General features: G+C 37.5%; 4 protein-coding genes across 7 annotated transcripts; 1 reads left to right on the forward strand and 3 right to left on the reverse strand.

Moving 5' to 3' along the window:
* The first annotated feature begins 739 nt into the window (after positions 1-739).
* Positions 740-5,379, forward strand: LOC125216300 (protein trichome birefringence-like 14). 3 transcript variants are annotated; one of them, XM_048117979.2, is made up of 7 exons: positions 743-996; positions 1,691-1,858; positions 2,330-2,479; positions 2,937-3,095; positions 3,184-3,345; positions 3,604-3,799; positions 4,184-5,379. In XM_048117979.2, the coding sequence occupies exons 2-7, from the start codon at positions 1,705-1,707 to the stop codon at positions 5,007-5,009; spliced, it is 1,647 nt and encodes a 548-aa protein (XP_047973936.1). In that variant the 5' UTR covers positions 743-996; positions 1,691-1,704; the 3' UTR covers positions 5,010-5,379. The 3 variants fall into 3 exon arrangements, with proteins under 3 accessions (XP_047973938.1, XP_047973936.1, XP_047973935.1); XM_048117978.2 differs by having other exon boundaries at positions 745-996; positions 1,637-1,858; XM_048117981.2 differs by lacking the exon at positions 2,330-2,479 and having other exon boundaries at positions 740-996; positions 1,637-1,858.
* A 3,031-nt stretch (positions 5,380-8,410) lies between these two features.
* LOC125198896 (guanine nucleotide-binding protein subunit gamma 3-like) lies at positions 8,411-11,073 on the reverse strand. 2 transcript variants are annotated; one of them, XM_089067634.1, is made up of 6 exons: positions 10,785-11,073; positions 10,335-10,496; positions 9,341-9,393; positions 9,135-9,179; positions 8,993-9,037; positions 8,411-8,788 (listed from the first exon to the last, which is right to left on the reverse strand). In XM_089067634.1, exons 2-6 carry the CDS (start codon positions 10,470-10,472, stop codon positions 8,443-8,445), a joined length of 627 nt encoding a protein of 208 aa, XP_088923760.1. In that variant the 5' UTR covers positions 10,473-10,496; positions 10,785-11,073; the 3' UTR covers positions 8,411-8,442. The 2 variants fall into 2 exon arrangements, with proteins under 2 accessions (XP_088923760.1, XP_088923758.1); XM_089067632.1 differs by lacking the exon at positions 10,785-11,073 and having other exon boundaries at positions 10,335-10,771.
* Positions 11,074-12,633: 1,560 nt separating this feature from the next.
* On the reverse strand, positions 12,634-13,038 carry LOC125209613 (uncharacterized). The gene has a single exon (XM_048109203.2). The coding sequence runs from the start codon at positions 13,036-13,038 to the stop codon at positions 12,634-12,636; it is 405 nt and encodes a 134-aa protein (XP_047965160.2).
* Positions 13,039-15,021: 1,983 nt separating this feature from the next.
* Positions 15,022-18,235, reverse strand: LOC125209534 (RING-box protein 1a-like). The gene is made up of 5 exons (XM_048109133.2): positions 17,985-18,235; positions 17,832-17,882; positions 17,685-17,744; positions 15,333-15,404; positions 15,022-15,247 (listed from the first exon to the last, which is right to left on the reverse strand). The coding sequence occupies exons 1-5, from the start codon at positions 18,133-18,135 to the stop codon at positions 15,210-15,212; spliced, it is 372 nt and encodes a 123-aa protein (XP_047965090.1). The 5' UTR covers positions 18,136-18,235; the 3' UTR covers positions 15,022-15,209.
* Positions 18,236-18,346: the final 111 nt, after the last annotated feature.

Raw genomic sequence — 18,346 nt, forward strand, 5'->3', positions numbered from 1 at the left:
CTATCAATTCTTCTAGTGTTGAACCAAACCCATAACAACGGAAAAATCATGGAGTAGTTGATAACAATTCTGACGAGATTGAAATTGATAAAAGAAAAATTAAGGTTGATCCTAGATTACGAGATTCTATTGATAGTTTTTATGTGAACATTCAAGATCATATTCATGGAGAATAAGTAGTCAAAGGTTCTTGTCAATCAAAAAACCATGATTTTCCAAAATAACCAACTAGAAACTCAAAAGATATGAGAAGTTTTAGGATATTTGGTATAAAAAGACTATATTTTACTTGAATATAGTATGGAAAAAGATGTTTCATATTGCTTTCGGTATTTTCTTTTCAAGAGCGATTGTTTATATTTTTATATATTTTGTTAAAAATAATTATTTAAATATTATATTGTTTGTTTAGTTCAATCCACGGTTATAAATTCCTGAATCCGCCATTGATCAATAAGCTCCGTTCATACAACTCATTAAACACTAATATTGTAGGTCTATACTTACATTGTTTTAACCACCCTTTAGGGAGTAGTATTATTTAGTACCAAGTGATAAAAGGGAGAGCAAAATAGGCGTAAGATCCATTAATAGTCGGTATAAAAATGGCAAAAAGAATGTGAAATGACTATTAGACATTGAAATGCATGTTTCCTAAATTTGACTTATTTAACACAAAATTTTCAATCCATAACTCCCCTGCACGATTCATCCACTAATGAGGATTTGCAGTAATTAAATTTCTCAATTAAATCAAGCTAATAATCTTCTCAGTCGTCGCAGTTCTAAATCAATAATTATAATCTTAATTCATTAAATCCCGTCGCATCTCATTCGAACAAATCTGTCTCCGTCCTCCGCCGTCTCTCCGCCAGCTGTACTTGCCGTTCAATCTCCCTAGCGGCGATGCACATTTCTTCTCCTGAACCAGACGCGATAACTAAGTTCGTGTGCATCTTGTATGACTGCTACGAGATCCACGGCTTTTGATTCCCGGTAAACATTGCTAATCAGTGCCCTTCAGTTTCTAATTTTTATTGTTCCAACTCTGTTCTCCGATGCATATTTCTCTCCACTGTTAAGATTTTCTCTACCGTTTGATAAACTGTGTACTTATTATTTACAGTTTTGGTTTGTGATGTGAAATTGGATTGAGCTGATAGTAGTCATTCTGGCATCTTATGATTTCAAGCACTCGAGATCAACTGTTGTTAGGTTATCAATTTGTCAATTAATACGAGTTTGATTGTTAATCTCGGAGATAAAAAGGCCGGTGAAACTCGAATTGAGCTACAAATTGAGTAAACTGAACCCTGTCATACCAATAAACACGCGGTTCTTAGTCTAAAATTTGGCATTAATCGGTTCTGTTGTAGCACGCCACACTAGCATGACCTTTTTCCCCATCATTCATTAGTCATGACTTCATCTGTTTGCTACATACAATTGTTGCTGAGAAGTAATTTTCCCACTAGAAGTGCATTTCATTTTTTATTTTTTTTTTTTTTTTTAAGTGCATTTCATTTTTTGCAATGCCTATTTTGATTTCGCCAGGTTTATATATTTTGGAACCTTGAAGCTAAGAATAGTTGCTGGTGGGACTTAACACTTCCTGTGATAATTTTTTGGTTTACAGATACTATTATTTGGGTAGATGCGATTTGATGATTCGGTGAATCTGTTTTCTTAGAGCTGCTTTTAAGGATGAAAGGAGGCCTTCAAGCACTCAAGATCTCACAGGTCTCCCTCATCCTCATCGGTTTAGTCTGCACGACTGTGCTTGTATTGGCATGGACAAAGACGTCATTTCTCGAGGCTTTCATTCCATCTCCCAGTCGCATCCTGCCACTAGATTTGGGTATGCCTCTAGCAAGACATACAACAACTTTTGTGTTTTCTTCTATAATTTGAGTCAGTATAAGATTTCAGAAGGAAAAACTGAAGTGAATTGCAATTTTTAATGCAAATGAAATATTTCAATTGAGGGAAAAAGAACTTGCATAATTGCATTCCACCATTCGTCTTGTGCTCCATGTAGACACTGCTAGAGTTGGAAGTTTGTTTATGTGCTCCAAGTGACTAATTCCATATTTAAAATTTGAAACTAGATCTCTATATTTCTAATCTTTTTTATAGGCATTATACAGTGAGTTTATGCTTCTTTTTGTTATTTTAAATGGTTATGGTGATCCTTTTTGTCGATTTTTATTCATTGTAAATTTCAGTATCAGAAGGATCTTAAAACAATTGCAGTAGTGATGATTACTTTTGAATAATATGCTGAACTTATATTTTTTACTATTTTTTTAATTCCCCTTGACTGCTATAGATGAAGCAGCTCCAGGACAAACTTTCAAGGGTAACAACATTTCAGCACAAACAAGGACGGAACAAGTTGAATCATTTGCTTCGTCTAGTGGGATAGAACTAAAAGGCGAGGGAGAAAATATTGATAATAGTAAAAGTACCAATGAGGAAGGTCTGGTATAGTCTTTCATCTGGTTCTGTTATTACAGTAATGAACATTATTAACATGGACTACTAGAAAGGAGATTGTAGTTGCATTAATTCTTTCAACATCTTTGCTGTTATGTTCTCTATTTGTAGCATCCAGCATAAGTAGCTAATTCATGGGGTCGTGTGTGCTTCTTTCTCATCATTGTAATCTTTTTCCTCTAATTGTTATATAGAATATGAAATCAACATGGATTCTTCCTGCTCATGCACTTTTTTGTTGGTATCTGTAAATATGGAGGCTCTTATTCACAAATATGTCATACAAGCACTTGTTTCTGTTTACATTGTGTTTGCTGAATGTTTAAATGGTTTTATTAAGATTTTGAGGACTCTTCTATACTCTAAAATATTTTAGTTTTTCCATTCAATAATGCTGTCTTTCTGGGCTTAAGTATCCTATATATGTTATTTGTGCGCAGAAAATCCTGGCAGTGTTAAAAGTTGGGGGTCAGATGAATCATCCGAAGGAAAAGATAAATCCTTACAAGTAGAGACTGTTGTGAAAAACTCATCAGCTTCTGAGTCATCTGTCAGAACAGAGGAAAATGGAACCTTATCATCTGTTAATAAAAACAAAGGTAACATCCAAATAGCATGAGTTTCCTCAGGATTCTCTTTTCTGCATTGTGATCATTAAACTTTAGCTCTTAATACCTTTATCTGCAGAGAGTCATCCTAGTGTTCCTGAAGGAACAGAATCTGAAGAACCATCAGGAGGAAAAAATAAATCCAAAGAATCAAAGATTGTGCCAGAGAACTCTCCTTCTCTGGAGTCATTTGTCAAAGGGGAGCCAACAGAAAACTTGTCAGCTACTATTGGAAATAAAGGTAAAATTCAAGAAAATATATCTCCTCAAGCTTGTCTATTTTGGGGGCTGCAATAGACACCGTAACTGAAACAGTTTCACTTAATACCATTTCTTGAACTGCCCCTGGGTTCTACATTCAACTGGTTCGTTGTGCTTGCTCCCTTGACCTGTAAATTGTACTAATAATTTAACTTCAAATTTCATATGCTGGATGAGTATCTCATGTCACGACATAAGAACCATTTTTGTGTTTGCTAACCCCATCTTCTATATTTAGGTTGCAATTATGCCAAAGGTAAATGGCTCATTGATGATAATCGTCCATTGTATTCTGGATTTGGATGTAAGCAGTGGTTGTCATCTATGTGGGCTTGTCGCCTGACACAGCGCATGGATTTTGAATATGAAAAGCTTCGTTGGCAACCCCAAGATTGCAAAATGCAAGATTTTGCACCACGTAAGTTCCTGGAAAGGTAATTATGAGCTCCTGAAAAAACTCAGTTGTTTGTGTGCTGAAAGTACTGGAGTCTGCTTGTTAGAATTTGCTTCTCTTGGGCTCTTTCATCTCTAACTCATTAGTCAGTCGCAATATTCGTGAGGCATGAGAACTTCTGAAAAAAAAATTGAATTTGCACATGTCAGCACTGCAGCTCTGTTCGTCTCATCTGCTTAGCTAGAAACATTGGGTGCTTTACATTTGTCTCTAAATACAGCATTGATATGCATTTCCAGCGTCAATCTCTCTGATGATTTTTCATCAAATGTCTGCAGATGTCATTCTGCACAAAATCGAATATTTCTTTTCATGTTTCAATGCCATAGCATTGTGTAAGTTCTAGCACTTCTCTTGCTTGCAGGATGCAGGATAAAACTTTGGCTTTCATAGGGGATTCACTGGGTCGACAACAATTTCAATCTCTCATGTGCATGGTAACAGGTGGGAAAGAAAGATCTGATGTGCAAGATGTGGGGCGTGAGTATGGTCTTGTTAAGGGTCGTCATGCTATAAGACCAGATGGATGGGCTTATCGGTTCCCTATCACTAACACAACCATCCTTTACTATTGGTCAGCCAGTCTTTGTGATTTGGAACCTATTGAAGGGTCGAACCCGGTCAATTTTGCCATGCACTTGGATCGACCCCCTGCATTTTTGCAGCGCTATCTTCACAAATTTGATGTACTTGTTCTGAATACAGGCCACCACTGGAACAGGGGAAAAGTTAATGCAAATAGATGGATCATGTACGTTAATGGCGTCCCTAACACTAATAGGAAGACTTTAGATATTGGGGGTGCCAAAAACTTGACCATCCACAGTATTGTGAAATGGGTTGATGCACAGCTCCCATTGTTTCCAGGTTTGAAAGCATTTCTACGCACTCTATCACCCAGGCACTTTTTCAACGGGGAATGGAACACTGGAGGTACATGTGACAACACAACACCTCTTTCCGGTGGCAAAGAAGCTTTAAAAGATGATTCTAGTGATTCTGTTGCTGCACATGCGGTGAGGGGAACGAATGTGAAGCTTCTAGACATTACTGCTTTGTCCGAGTTGAGAGATGAGGGCCATATATCCCGGTACAGCATTAAAGCCACACCTGGAGTGCAGGATTGCTTGCACTGGTGCCTACCCGGTATTCCTGATACATGGAATGAAATATTGTTTGCACAGATCTAACATACGAACCCAATGAGAGAAGATGAGCTGCAATCGGTAAAAATGATGGACGTGGTCAAGTCGGAGCTGCCCATGAGATTATAGGCTCGAATCAACTTTGAAGAAAAAATAGCTATGCAATATTTATAGAATGATTCTTCTCCTCTCATTTACCCATTTAAGAGTTAGTAAAGTGTAGCGAAGTATTTTGATAGGATTACTCATTACTATTCATATTTTGACAGGCAGTGACAAAAATGAAAAGGTATAATGTTAACATGAGGGAGGGATTGTGTTGTTTGTGTTAGAGATGTGTCCAGAGACGATGAGTTGGGTATTTCAACTGTTAGGCTTTGTGTTTTTTAAGTAAATTTTTTATTTTCTGGTGATCCTTATAACTTGTGAAAAATGGATACACTCTATTGTTAATACACCCAAAAAAAATGTCAGTTCACCCTGCTATATCATCAATGCCCACAATACTACCTACTGCATACATCTCTAATTAATTTGCATTAATCTCTATCTTCACTTTAAATATTTATAAAATTAAAATTCAAAACAAAATAATTAATGAAATTATTTCAATATAATTAAAAATCCCACAGATTACAAATTCATAAAAAAAAAACTGTTTAATTGGTTTGGTTAGGTCGTTGTTTGATATCGGATCTATCTTTTTAAAGAGATAATTCATGGGGGAATATGGTATATGAAATGAGAGTGAAATAGTGTTTTATTTATAAGTTAAAAATTAAAATATTAAAAGATGAGTATTTAAAATTCAATTTTTTCATTAGGTCCAACTCCTCCCCAAGTTCCTGAACAAGCAGAAGCAGGGCATGCGACTCCAATTGTTGTGGTGTGTAATTACTAGTGTTGGTAGTCACTAATTTCGTCAAATAAAAGTCCCTTATTGAAAGGGTTAGGTGGGGGGCTCATGTACTTTTTCTCTAGCCTTTCCTGCCTTCACTAACGAGCATGGATTGCCTCACCACTTGTCGAAGATTGGCCCATGAGGCATGCTTGGTGCATTTGGAGCTTGAGCTCGATTCAACACCACCCGTCCACTTGTGGATGTAACGGACCTTCTCCCAGGTTGGGACAAACTTGTAGGTAGATTTTGAGAACATCGCTACTGCATCGCTTATCCTTGTTGTTTAAGATGCGACAAAACTTCTGAATGTATTTATGGTAGGGAGCTCCATCGGGCTTGATGGCGTCACGATTGTCGTGCTTGTCCAACGCCACATCCTCCTCACTTAGGCGGGCCGTCGCCAAGCCGGTGGTTCCTAGAGTCCCCATCTAGTATGTCGGGACATCCAGTACTTAAGAGATAAAATTGGCTCCAAGAATGGTTGCATCCATCAGAAATTTTTTCAACAAAATGTGGGTTAAAAATTTAGTAAGAAAATTGGATGAGTTTTTTTGTGTGAACAAAATAATGAGATGAATAGGGCATTTTTATGTGATTATAGAATGTATTCAGGGATCAAAAATATACGTACAAATTTAAAAGTATTTTGGTAAAAAATGGATATATATCCATTTAAAAGTATTTTAATTATAATTGAGCGAGAGGGCTTCACGCAGCAACCCCATTGGTCCATGTGGGAGGGGGAGGCAGGGAATGGCAGAACAAACCGCCCCTGTCATCCTACAGTGTGAGTCAGCCGGGAGGGAACGTTTGAAATGTGTTCCCCCCATTCAGTTCCGTAGGCATAGAACGCGAGGCTTGCGTTGCGGATGCTCTTACCATAAGATTACATCCTAGTTGGTGTAATATTTGGTTCACGATATGTAGCCCTTAGAGCATCCACAATGCATTTATGGAGGATGGGCCGCGACGGGGGAGGGGAGCAGCGCCCGTCGTGCTACGTTGCGGGGAGGCAGCGAAGGAGGGTGATGCTGATCCATATATACCACAAAGTTGGAGGTATATATTTATCAAGACTGGGAGGATGCTGCATTTCGAGATGTCATATCTTGTCGTACTACCATGCGCGAAGAATAAGTTCATGGTTTGCCTCCAAATTGAAGTGATCTAAGAGCACTCCCAATGCACTCGGCGATAAATCCGGCGTTTTTTCGCCGATTATCGCCGAGAAATCGCCGGCAATGGGGAGGAATCGGCGATAATCCGGCGTTAATTCTCCCGAATTAACGCCGGCTCCCGAAAATTCGCCGGTTTATCGCCGACCACTGTGGGCGATAATCCGGCGATAAAAATAGTTTTTTTTTTTTTTTTTTTTTTAATTTACACCCCAATAAATACACACCTTCTCTTCATTCTCTCCCCATCCTCATCATCGAGTCACGGTGTCTCAACCGAGTCCGAGTCCGCCCACCGGGGTGTACCGTACAACGAACATGAACGGTTCAAGGCGTTCATGGACATACACCAAAAGGAGGCCCATCGAGCACTACAACACGATATGATCGAAGAATTGTGGGCAAATAGAAACCGCGCCCACCGCCCTTGAATTTTTTACTTTGAATTTTTTTTTCCATGCCTGTACTATTTTTTTTTTTTTTATTAATTTTCGTCGTTGTAATGTTTACTCGTGTTTTAATACAACGAACTTTATTACTATTATTTGTTTTGTCTTATAAATTAAATTAGCTAGCTTTATTATATACAAAAATAAAACAATTAAATTAGTAATGATGTAAAAATGAAATGTTGAGTTAGGGAGAAATAAGGGAGAAACCATTGGAGCAGTTGGCTAAAAGTTGGCTAAAAACTGGGGATAAATTATGGTGCTGATGTGGCGCTGATGTGGCAGAAATAAGGAAGAAATAAGAGAGTTTTAAGGGAAACCGTTGGGAGTGCTTTAAGAAGTTTTGTTACCGCCAACATATACTAGAACTAACTCGCCAATTCTATAACTTCACATTATTTAGGATTTTAAATTTTAAATTTTAAATTTTATGATTTTTAATGTTTTGTTATTTTAATTTTTCGTAATTATTGAATGGATTTAGTGTTATTTATTTCTATATTCTAGTTCAATTTTGTAACTAAAATAGTGAATATTGTAAATAAATGTGAGAGGTATGGGGAGGGGGTGACGGCAAGCGTCCCATTATGGGAGTCGTAGTTTGACGCAGAAAATGCGGGGTATAATGACACGGCATGGAGTTGTGGTGTGGCACGAAGCACCTTAGACACATTAATCTTGAAGATAAATGAAATTGAAAAAATATACTAGTAATTATATTCAAAATAGCAAATCCGAATGGATATATTTTTGTTAATTGATTATTTTGATAGACTATGAAAAAATTTTAGAGTTGAAGAACTCAATATTTTTAACACTTCCCAAAAACTTTTAAACTCCCAAACTAAACTAGTTTAAGAAGCTTTCTAAGCTCAGCTAAACTCCGCCCCCTGTGCCAAGTTAATGGGCCCCATACAAAAATGACTAAAACAAAAATATATATCCATTAAAATTTACATACAGTAGTAGCAAGGGAAGCAGCAGCTTTTGTGACAACATGAACATAGATTTAGGTTTGGACATTTAGGATAACATGTAGACCTTGTGCAAGAGCAGGTTGGGCAGCAGGAGTGCTTTGGCATGCAGCAGCAGCTGCTACTTCTGCACTTCAGGCTGCATTTCCACTTCTTAAAGCATTTGCTACTAAAACATGGGAAGCACTGGCATGCTGGTATTCCGCAGTTCTGACACGGGTTGCTGCAGGAATTACACGTCATACAGTCGCAGCACCGGGGCATACTAAGATCACACGAACAACCACAGCAGCAAATCCATGAAACGTCGAAGCAGCACACTCCACTGCGCCAAGAAAAAGCAACTTGTGTCACAGAATTCGTATGGTTTATAAAGTAACAAAATGCTGGAGCAGTATAAATATAGTAATTCTTGAAGATTAAGATGAATGAGTTGGGACATTTATGTAGGTGTTCAATGATCATAGGGATTTAAAAAGGAACAAACAAAAAACATTTTAAGGTAAAGTATGGAGTTCAGGGTACTTACCAGAGCCATTTCCAGAAACGACGTGATCTTCGAGTCTTCTTAATTCTGATTTTAAAGACAAAAATGGAAGAGATCTAAAAGTGAGAACTTAACCATATGCAGAAGTAGCAAGGAAAGAGAGTGAATCAGTTTCTCTGCTTACGTAGGTATAAGAGGATCGGCATTTCCAGTCACAAAATCAACAACCCTGCAAGAAGTCGAAATTCACTTTGTTACGGCCATGCTTTAATAAGAGACAAAGAGTTTGCCACAGTTCGACGAACCAAAAACTATTATCTTAAGCCTTAGGGTATGTTTTTATGATCAAGACATGAAAGGAGAAGCCACTGCACTGCCAAAATAACTTACTCCTTACAGGATCTTGAAGCTGGTGGAATACTCTCAAGTGATTTCAGTTCTTCCTGCTCACAACAAAATTCAAATCTGTCATTGGGAATAGAACTGGGCTTGAGTTCGTACAAACAGAGCTAAAAACGAGTCAACCCAAGATGAAAGAAAACAATTTGGAGCAATCGGGAAAGAGGACTTAATCGATAGGAATTAGGAAGCAAACCAATACTTAGCAAGATGAGAAAAGTTTCATGGCATTTACTAACATATCTGGTACAAAGATGTAAATTTCCTATTTCACAGAGTTAGATATTAATGACATAAGGAATGGATTTAGTAAACATTTAAGCATTTAAGTATCTTGCGTTGTTCTTATACACTACTAAGCCACATCTCTTCAACATTTAAGAGCTATATTCAATCTATGAAGTACTACTTCTTTTCTAATTGAGTAGCTGGATCCATCCAAGTAATGAACTAACCAGTTCAACCCATAAAGAATACTCCTTGTTTGCCAATTTCAAGACCTTTAATTTAAACAAGCAAAACCTTCATTGGGAGCATTAATCATTAAGTAAAAAACCATTACAAGGCTCGAGTAAAGTGGTCCAGAGCTAAAAAATCAAAAATGAAGTTGCACAATGAACAATAATATGCATTGGGCTCCAGGTTGCTAGATTGGCAAATAAACAACAGTTGTGAGTCATTATTATAACTAATACTACTACTATTGAAGTCTCTACCTCACTCACCTACCCTACAAATTAGTCTTAAATAATAAGTAAGCTAAAAAGATGCCAATCATAAGCACATTCACAGCAACACAAGTAGATAATGAGTAACCTCTCTTCTTTCCTAACTTTTCACTTCACCTTTCTGAAACTAAAAGCAATGACTGAGTCAGCCTTCATTTTCAATCCCTAATTCCCCCATCCAACAATGCATAATTGCAAATTAACAAAAACAAAATAAAAAACTTAGCAATTTCAACTTTATTTAGGAAAAAACTCACATCTAAAAAGCCAATCTCACGTTGAAGCATCTGAACCCTGGCGAGCTCCCGCCGCTTCCCGTACAAATCGGGGAACTGCGGCGGCGACCTCGGATACGGCGGAGGCAGCGACGAATCGTTACTCTTCGAAGCAACCATATGGAGTAATGATAATAGAGGAAGCTGAAAAGAGAGAGAGAGAGAGGGAAACGAAAAGTTACAAGAAAGAAAACAAGACACAGGAAATAATTAGTGATCGGAGTGAGAAATGGGTATAATTAGAGGGGGCCCAAACAACAACAATCGTCAGAGGCATTGACACAATCAAGCAAAGCTTCATAAATACATGCACAAATTCCCCAATTGAATAAGCGCGGGGTGGGGTGGGGTTACAAATTGGGCAATAATGGAATGGGAAAAGACTGGGTGCAGCAATGATGGCGATGCTAATATTGAATAAGGCTGACATACATAAAATACGGCACGCACTAGTGCGTGAGAGAGAAAATTTGGTGGTGGTGGTGGTGGTGGCAGGGTAGGGCGGGGCGGAAAGCACGACGCCGTACCGCAGAGCACACGTGACTGCAGATGAATTTTTTTCTTTTCTTTTTTTTTTTTGAGAAAAAGAAATTGACAGTGGTGTTACTGTTAACTGTGAAGTTAACTCTACTTTTTGATCCTCGTTTTTACAGTATTTGGTAACAAAATGGAAGCAATTCACTGATTTGCTTTCGTCATTTTTCAGTATTCAATTGAAAAATGGAAACAAGCTCGTTTTGGGAAGAAGGGGAGAAGAGAATCTAGATTCCGGTTGCAACCATAAATCTGATCTGTCATGTTTAATTATTTTTGCAGATTTTTTTATTGTGAAATGTCATGTAAGTTAATTCTCATTTTTTTTTTCAAAAATATAAAACTAACAAGGATACTTACAAAATAACGGGAATGGTGAATGAAGAATAATTTAGCTGAATCGATATATTTTGTTTTAAGCTATAAATAAATTCCGTTATTGAGAAGGATATTGACCTTTTGTAATGAGGAAGAAAGGAACTATAACTGCATCCTGAGAAGCTGCAGTGGACAGTGACTCAGTCTCAGGCTCAGGCATGTGCAACTCAGGCACCAACTTTGAAATTAGGATGTGCGTGGATGATGGGACCATTATTTTTCCTTTTTTTCTTTTATTTCACTAGTACTCCCTCCGTCTCCCAATAATTGTCCACTTTGATTCCGACACAGATTTTAAGAAATGTAAAAAAAATAAATTGAAAAAATCACTTTTATATATTAGTTTTATAATAAAATGGGATTGAAATAAATTAGTGGAACGTGGGGCCTACTTACTATTTATGGTAAAAAGTGAAAGTGGACAATTAATAGTAGACGAACGAAAATGACAAAAGTGGACAATTAATAGTGGACGAGAGTAATTTTTAGGAAATACTGGGAACTTTGGCAAATTCGGGTTTACCTAGTATCACTATTGTTAGTCAATGAGAATCGAAAAATTATATTAAATTCGATCTTTGAAGTTGTCGTCGATTTCATGGTGCTACAACTCCACCCCAACATTCGGGATTAGGGTCCACTTCCTTTATTCATTCACCATCCAATATCATCAAAGGACGCAACACTACATCTTCCAACGTTAACGATGACCAACCATAGAATTTTTGTTTTATGGATCTATCATAGAGCATTAATGTGATATCACATGTGGAGAAGCAGCATTTTAAATGGTGCTTTAGAACTTCAGAAATGGGTCGTACAACAAAATTATAACTCGAATCAGGGTACGCAGTAGTCCGTTAAGGGGGAGACTTTAACCCACTGGCTGCTAGAATCCCATCTCTCAAGGCCTCACACTTGTGCCTGAGAGATGGATGCAACTACACGACAGTAGTGGAATTATCAAGTACTATTTTTATACAATTTACTCCTTATTCTGAGAAGTAAATATCAAGAGTTTTTTAACTTTTGTAATTGGGTTATTGGGGTTTACCTACTTTGTTGGTAATAAAAAAAATAATTTATTGTCAATCTATTGGAATACTCGTCGAGTTGATGGTCTGAGGTGGACAAAGATCGAAGCAATCCCAACCTTCCTCTCCGCCTTACTCTTGGCCGCTTCCAACTTTCGTGCCCATGAGAGGTTCTATGCTACCAGGATGTGTAATTGCATGTTTTCTTACATTACATCATTCAATCTATGAACTTCGTGCCCCCACTTCTAGTATATTGGCATGAGGCGAAGACTTTGCTTCTCTTCAGTCCACTAGATGCCTTAGAGTGTCCACAGTGGTGCGGAACAACCACGCTACGGCCACAAAAACACTTCCACAGCCACAAAGTCGGTACTAAACTGCCCTTTCCACGCCACCAGACAGTTCCTCCATTCCCAGTGCATGCAACCGATGTTGTACATCATCCCTAGAAAGTTGTGCACCCTCCCGTGCATATCCAGCAGTATCTTACAGTCGTGTGCGGTTGGCTTTCGTAGATACTCTTGACCGAAGTTGGCCCTGATGCCCTTATAAAACTGCCACAGAACCTTCAGGCTAGTCGTCTCACCCATATGCAGGTACTCGTCGAACATGTCAGCTGGTCTGGCATAGGCCAACTGCCTAATTGCAGCGGTGCACTTCTGCAACGTCGACAGTCTAAACCGGCAACTGGCATCCCGTCGGAGGGTGAAGCACATATACCGCCCAGCCAATGACATCGATATATGGAGGAAGAGTCGTTGCAACATTCTGAAGCGACCGGAAAAGCTCTGGCAGATAACGGGGGTTTTTAGCAAATTAGTTGGAAATCAGCCGTTGGTTAGTCTCGGCATGGTCACGCTGGATAAACCGCCGACGATGGATCAGACGAGGGACCGCCGCACGCTCCGCATCCTCCTGGACTCCTCGCTCCACCTCTTCAACCACCGCGTCAAATGCCTCATCCAACACGCATTGATACTCGTCGTCGGCCATTTTATGAGAGAGGATTTGAGTAAAACTTTAGATTGGAGTTTGGAATGGAATGAAAAAATGAATGACTAAAAGGTGTATTTATAGAAAATAATAAAGAAAAAAGAAGCCGGCGGTCTGCAGTGGCTGCCGTGGCAGTCGCCAGAAAACCGCCCCCACCGCCCCTTCCACGCCGCGTTTGCGGCTGAGCCCCGCCCCGGCGCCCCATGTCCAGCAGTGGTCCGACGCGGCAGCACCACTGTGATCACTCTTAGACCATGTTTATCGGTTAGATGTTGCCGACCGCCACATCATATGCTATTTTAAAAAAATGGAAACCCAAGGTCTCTCTCTTCAATCCTGGGTCCCTTTAAGGGCAACCGCAGACCGCCTGGTCTTCCTCCACATTTATTACATCAGCCAATGAGATTTTGCCAAATAGCTCAATTTCATTGGTTGATAAATATTTTGTTATAAATTAGAATATCTTTTATATATTTTATCCAAAAATTATATCAAAATTTATAATTTTTCATCCTCCATAAATAGAGACCACATTTGCTATAGAGACCACGTTTGCTATTGTTTTGCATAAAAAAAAATCATCTTTTTTCCTCCCATAATCTATCTTTGATACAATTTCATGGAGTGTTTTTTAATTTTTTTGCTAAAGTTTTACACCAATCATATATTTTTAATTTCGTATTTTAATTATTGTACTTATATTTTTCATTTGTTTATTTTTATAATTTTTAGTTGTTATTTATTGTGTTTTTTTATAAATTTTATTGTGCAATTATAAATATTTTATTAATTAATATTATTATTGCAAAATAATATAAAAATAAATATATATTGATGTGGTTGGGTGGTCATGGATAAACCATGAAAAAAGGTGTTGTTAGGTTAGAAAATATTAATGAGGTGGAAGATGATGTAGAGGAGATAAAAATGAATTAAATATTGAAAAAAATGGATGATTGGGTTGGATGGTTGCTGATAAATATAGTCTTGACAATCTTAGAGTTGCTGCAAAGCTAACACAAGGTAATCCGTCTTCACGTTTCAACTCACAGAAACCTAACCCTTTTGCCAAAACATAATTGTCAAAGCCTAATTGCTTATTTGGGTAAGATTGAAATGGAAATTGTTGTAATCTACTCCCTTCGTCCCAGATTTATAGTCACATTTAGTTATGACAGAGATTTTAAGAAATTGATGGAGTGTGTAATTAATGAAGTGAGAGGTGGTGTGTGTAATAAATGAAATGAGATTGTGAAGTGAGATGGAGTGTGTGATAAATGAAGTGAAATAATGGAATGGGTCCCTTTTTGACTTTTTAATTTTTTATTTTTGTTTTATTTTATTTTAATGTAAATAATGACATTTGGGTGTAATTTTAGTGAACAATGGGGTAAAATTTTATGTCCAAATATGAAAAATTCTAAATGTGACTATAAATATGGGACGAACTTTTATGACAGAATGTGACTATAAATCTGAGACGGAGGGAGTATTTGAGATAGTAGATATATTTATAGATGAAATTTGGTAAAAAAAAACGAAAATTGCACGCCCCCTACAAAATGCAATGGGACCGCACCACCAATCCCAACACTACACTCCATTCTCTGTTACGATAACGATGCTCTTACATATAAATATGATTCAATTCCAGCCATAACAGTATAAGCCGATCATAGTAAGCACGATATTGACATTATCTTTGCATAGAAGCTAATAAATGAAAGTAAAAAAAAAACAAATTGCAACATGATTTCAAATACCATGCACGACAATTGAAGTCCTCAAGCATATTACAAGCATATTTGCTGCATAAATGGACCTGAAGAAATTTAAATTTTTTACAGCAGTGCCCATACTTCCCAAAACTCACAAGTTTACATATCCAGTCTAGAAGAAAGTACAAATTATAATTCTAGTGACCATACTTCTGAAACTCCCACTCGCTATTATCTGCACGATTTAGTCAAAAATTAGATATAACCTCCGTGATTGGGTGCAAGAAGATAGGTCAGTTGTAAACTACTGAGCACTTTACCCAGAGGACAAACTTGACGGGTCTTGAGCCATCTGCTAATGCAATGGAAGTGGAAGGCATGATTGCATACACCTATAGAAAATCCAATTTAAAAACAGAAAGTGTAGAATAATAGTTTTGCTTAATGAGACAAAAGGCATATGCAACCAGCACATTTGGAGTCAATAAGGTCAACAGAAATATCCACAAAAGAAGTACTGACAGTAACAAAATCAAGTCGCTGATTCCAAGAATAGAACTTTCAAAAGCTTACACCTATGGGGAGTCAGGAGCTTAAGAAACTCCCATAAATGAGTAGAACCACCCAAAGAACCATAACATAGCATAATCTTCTCAGTTCATCCTCCTTTGATATTCAAAACCCTTGTAACTACTCCAAGTTTCACAAGCAAGATTTACGAGTTGTTAACAAGGACAAAATCTATTGGTGACAGATTATGGCCAAATGGTAGTGACCATTATTTCCACAAATCAGAGCCGTAAGTAGAAATAAAGTCCAAGTATCCCTTGATGCTAAGTAAGGAAAAATCTATAAAGCAAATAACCATAACAAACATTTGCTGTCAGAATATATTTACCAAATATTTAGAGTACCATTTTAATAACTTGATGCATGTCTGGTGTCACTCTGTACAGATGCAGTGAAAACATAAGTTCTGTTCTTGTTTCTATCTGCTATCAACCTTGGGCAAGGAATCGTTGTGGCAACATAAAAGTTAAAAAAGGACAGTGCCAAGGGACAACTTTTAAGGTGTTACTTTCCATTTGCATGAGAAGGTGGCCACAACTCAACAAATGTAAAGTAGCAATTAGGTTGAGATCTACAGCTTGGGGAATGTAAAACAGTAGAATTACCCACAGATATTGTTAAAACCAAATAGCTGAACACAAAAGGCTCAATGAAGCTGATCAACCTTTTGCTTCAAAATAAGTTATATTTAAGTTCTGCAACTGCAAGACATAATAATAATTACCATGTAACCTCTTTAGCAACTCCAAAATAGAACTAAATACAAATTGCAAGGCTTCCTAGTTAAACAAAATAAAAAAACTAGGTGACTTCAAGAGAAATACGAATGCAAAGGTACTGCAGCACGTGTCAGAAATTACAGTGCAAGCAAGAGGATCTCATGCATAGATGTACATAAGATTATGGCATGCTATCTTTTGAGTTCCCAGCAAAAGATGCTTGTCTCCACTCTCCAAAGGAAAGGAAATCTCAACCAAAGATCTTGACATGGAAAATTGAGTATTGAAATAAGTTTGGATTCCTTTTATATATGTTTCAAATGCTATGGTAGTGAGGATTGCATTCTCAATAAGTAACTGATAGAGTCAAAGATAATTTCAGGAGGTTCGAGAGGTTGATTTTCTAATATCTATTACAGGCTTAGCTTGCTGAGTTCAATAATTAAGAAATACATTGTTTTATTATTTACGTACACTTTATGGCATTATGACCAAGACAATGCAATAAAGATACATCAAGATTGGCAGTATAGAATATATATAGCCATCTCATAAGATAACAGAAACGAGTATAACATAATCTCCTACAGAAATCGGAATCAGAGAATTAAAGGTAGTAATCTAGTTGGGAATAAACAAGATGCGCTGCAAAGAGTTTAATTGGGATATAATCTATCCATGGGGAAAACCTATACTTACTTACATGGTCTAGGATGCCAATCTACATTCAATTTTACATGGAATACAAAAAAGAGGGGAAAACAAATACTTCGGTTTCCTCATCTTATTAGTTTACAATAATCTTTGCCAACTGGTTATAGACACAAGAAATTATTAACCTAAAGCCAAGTGACCTAGATGCCCTTTTCAATAACCCTTCTAACCACTAGCTATGCTATCCAACATCTTGTACTTTGCTTCATGGATATGTTTAGAGAAGGATTATATTCTGCTCTCAGCACATCCACTACAGTTTTTTCTAGTAGAAGAAAATTAAACCCAATTATAACCTTAAATGGTAAACCCTGGCAATTAGTTGGCATTCATCTTATGCCTACATGGGAATTCAAGGTTAAGGGACACGTTGCTACAGATACCTACAAATAGAAATACTGCATACATGAGAAAGCCAATAACAGATTAAAAATAGCACCTGAGAACTGAATAGTGCTAGCAAAATTGGTGCACATAATTGATTTTAAAAACAGAGAAACAAATTGGTTCTGTCTATGGAGAAGCAATACACTGTTCATGGAGTTGTGATCCGGGCTGATTTAACCATCAAATTCAATCACACAGAAAACTGAATACAACATACCAACCCAGCCATGAAAAAATAACATAATAGAGCTAGCTAGAGACGAAGAGCGGTGATCAACATACCCCATGCAACTGTGCATTCCTCGCTTGTTGCGCTGGCCTGATTAGCCTGACACTCAATGCCTAATTAGAACATCACAAACATTAAATCAAACAAATAAAAGCGAACAATCACATATTAGAAATCGAATACCGCAATTATAGACTCACAAAGATCCATGATATGATTCCTGCAAATGGCACAATTATCGACCACGATATCTGCAGGAATAAATAATTAGGGTTTATGTCCGGAGCAATCAACACAAAATACTCTAGCAAAGAAAAACATCAATTAGAGTTGAATCTAGAACTGAATTATACCCCAAGCCCAGAGAGAGACGGCGTTCCACTTCTTGATCTCGAATCGCTTTGGTTTCTTGGTGGACGATGAGGGATTGATGGTGGAGGGCCCGGCGCCGGAGGATCCATCGCCGGCGGGAACCATATCGACGTCGGTATCAAGTGAGGCCATCTTCAGCAGGCTAGGGCACCGATTTAGCTTTCAATCTTCGGAGATTGTGTTGAGCTTTGATAGAGGAGATTAGAACTGAGAGCAGCGGTAAACGGTGATCTCCAAATAATAATGAGGTAAATAGAAAGAAAAATTACCATTATTTATTTTTTTAAGAAAATACTTAAACTATAAAAATATATTTCTTCAATTTACCTATTCTCAATTTAGT

Source organism: Salvia hispanica, chromosome 3 (genome assembly GCF_029641045.1).
Source record: "Salvia hispanica isolate PSC_SH4W2 chromosome 3, Shi_PSC_v1, whole genome shotgun sequence".
Classification (NCBI taxonomy): domain Eukaryota; kingdom Viridiplantae; phylum Streptophyta; class Magnoliopsida; order Lamiales; family Lamiaceae; genus Salvia; species Salvia hispanica.

Coding starts and splice junctions, on each gene's coding strand:
- LOC125216300 (XM_048117979.2), top strand. CDS start 1,705: ATGAAAGGAGGCCTTCAAGCACTCAAGATCTCACAGGTCTCCCTCATC. Junction 3,096..3,183: donor ATCTGTTAATAAAAACAAAG/GTAACATCCAAA, acceptor CTTTATCTGCAG/AGAGTCATCCTAGTGTTCCT. Junction 3,800..4,183: donor CCACGTAAGTTCCTGGAAAG/GTAATTATGAGC, acceptor TCTTGCTTGCAG/GATGCAGGATAAAACTTTGG.
- LOC125198896 (XM_089067634.1), bottom strand. CDS start 10,472: ATGGTTGCTTCGAAGAGTAACGATTCGTCGCTGCCTCCGCCGTATCCG. Junction 9,180..9,340: donor GCTTCAAGATCCTGTAAGGA/GTAAGTTATTTT, acceptor GACTTCTTGCAG/GGTTGTTGATTTTGTGACTG. Junction 8,789..8,992: donor CGTTTCTGGAAATGGCTCTG/GTAAGTACCCTG, acceptor TTCTTGGCGCAG/TGGAGTGTGCTGCTTCGACG.
- LOC125209613 (XM_048109203.2), bottom strand. CDS start 13,038: ATGTCATTGGCTGGGCGGTATATGTGCTTCACCCTCCGACGGGATGCC.
- LOC125209534 (XM_048109133.2), bottom strand. CDS start 18,135: ATGGCCTCACTTGATACCGACGTCGATATGGTTCCCGCCGGCGATGGA. Junction 17,745..17,831: donor GAATCATATCATGGATCTTT/GTGAGTCTATAA, acceptor TGTTCTAATTAG/GCATTGAGTGTCAGGCTAAT. Junction 15,248..15,332: donor CCGTCAAGTTTGTCCTCTGG/GTAAAGTGCTCA, acceptor TAAATCGTGCAG/ATAATAGCGAGTGGGAGTTT.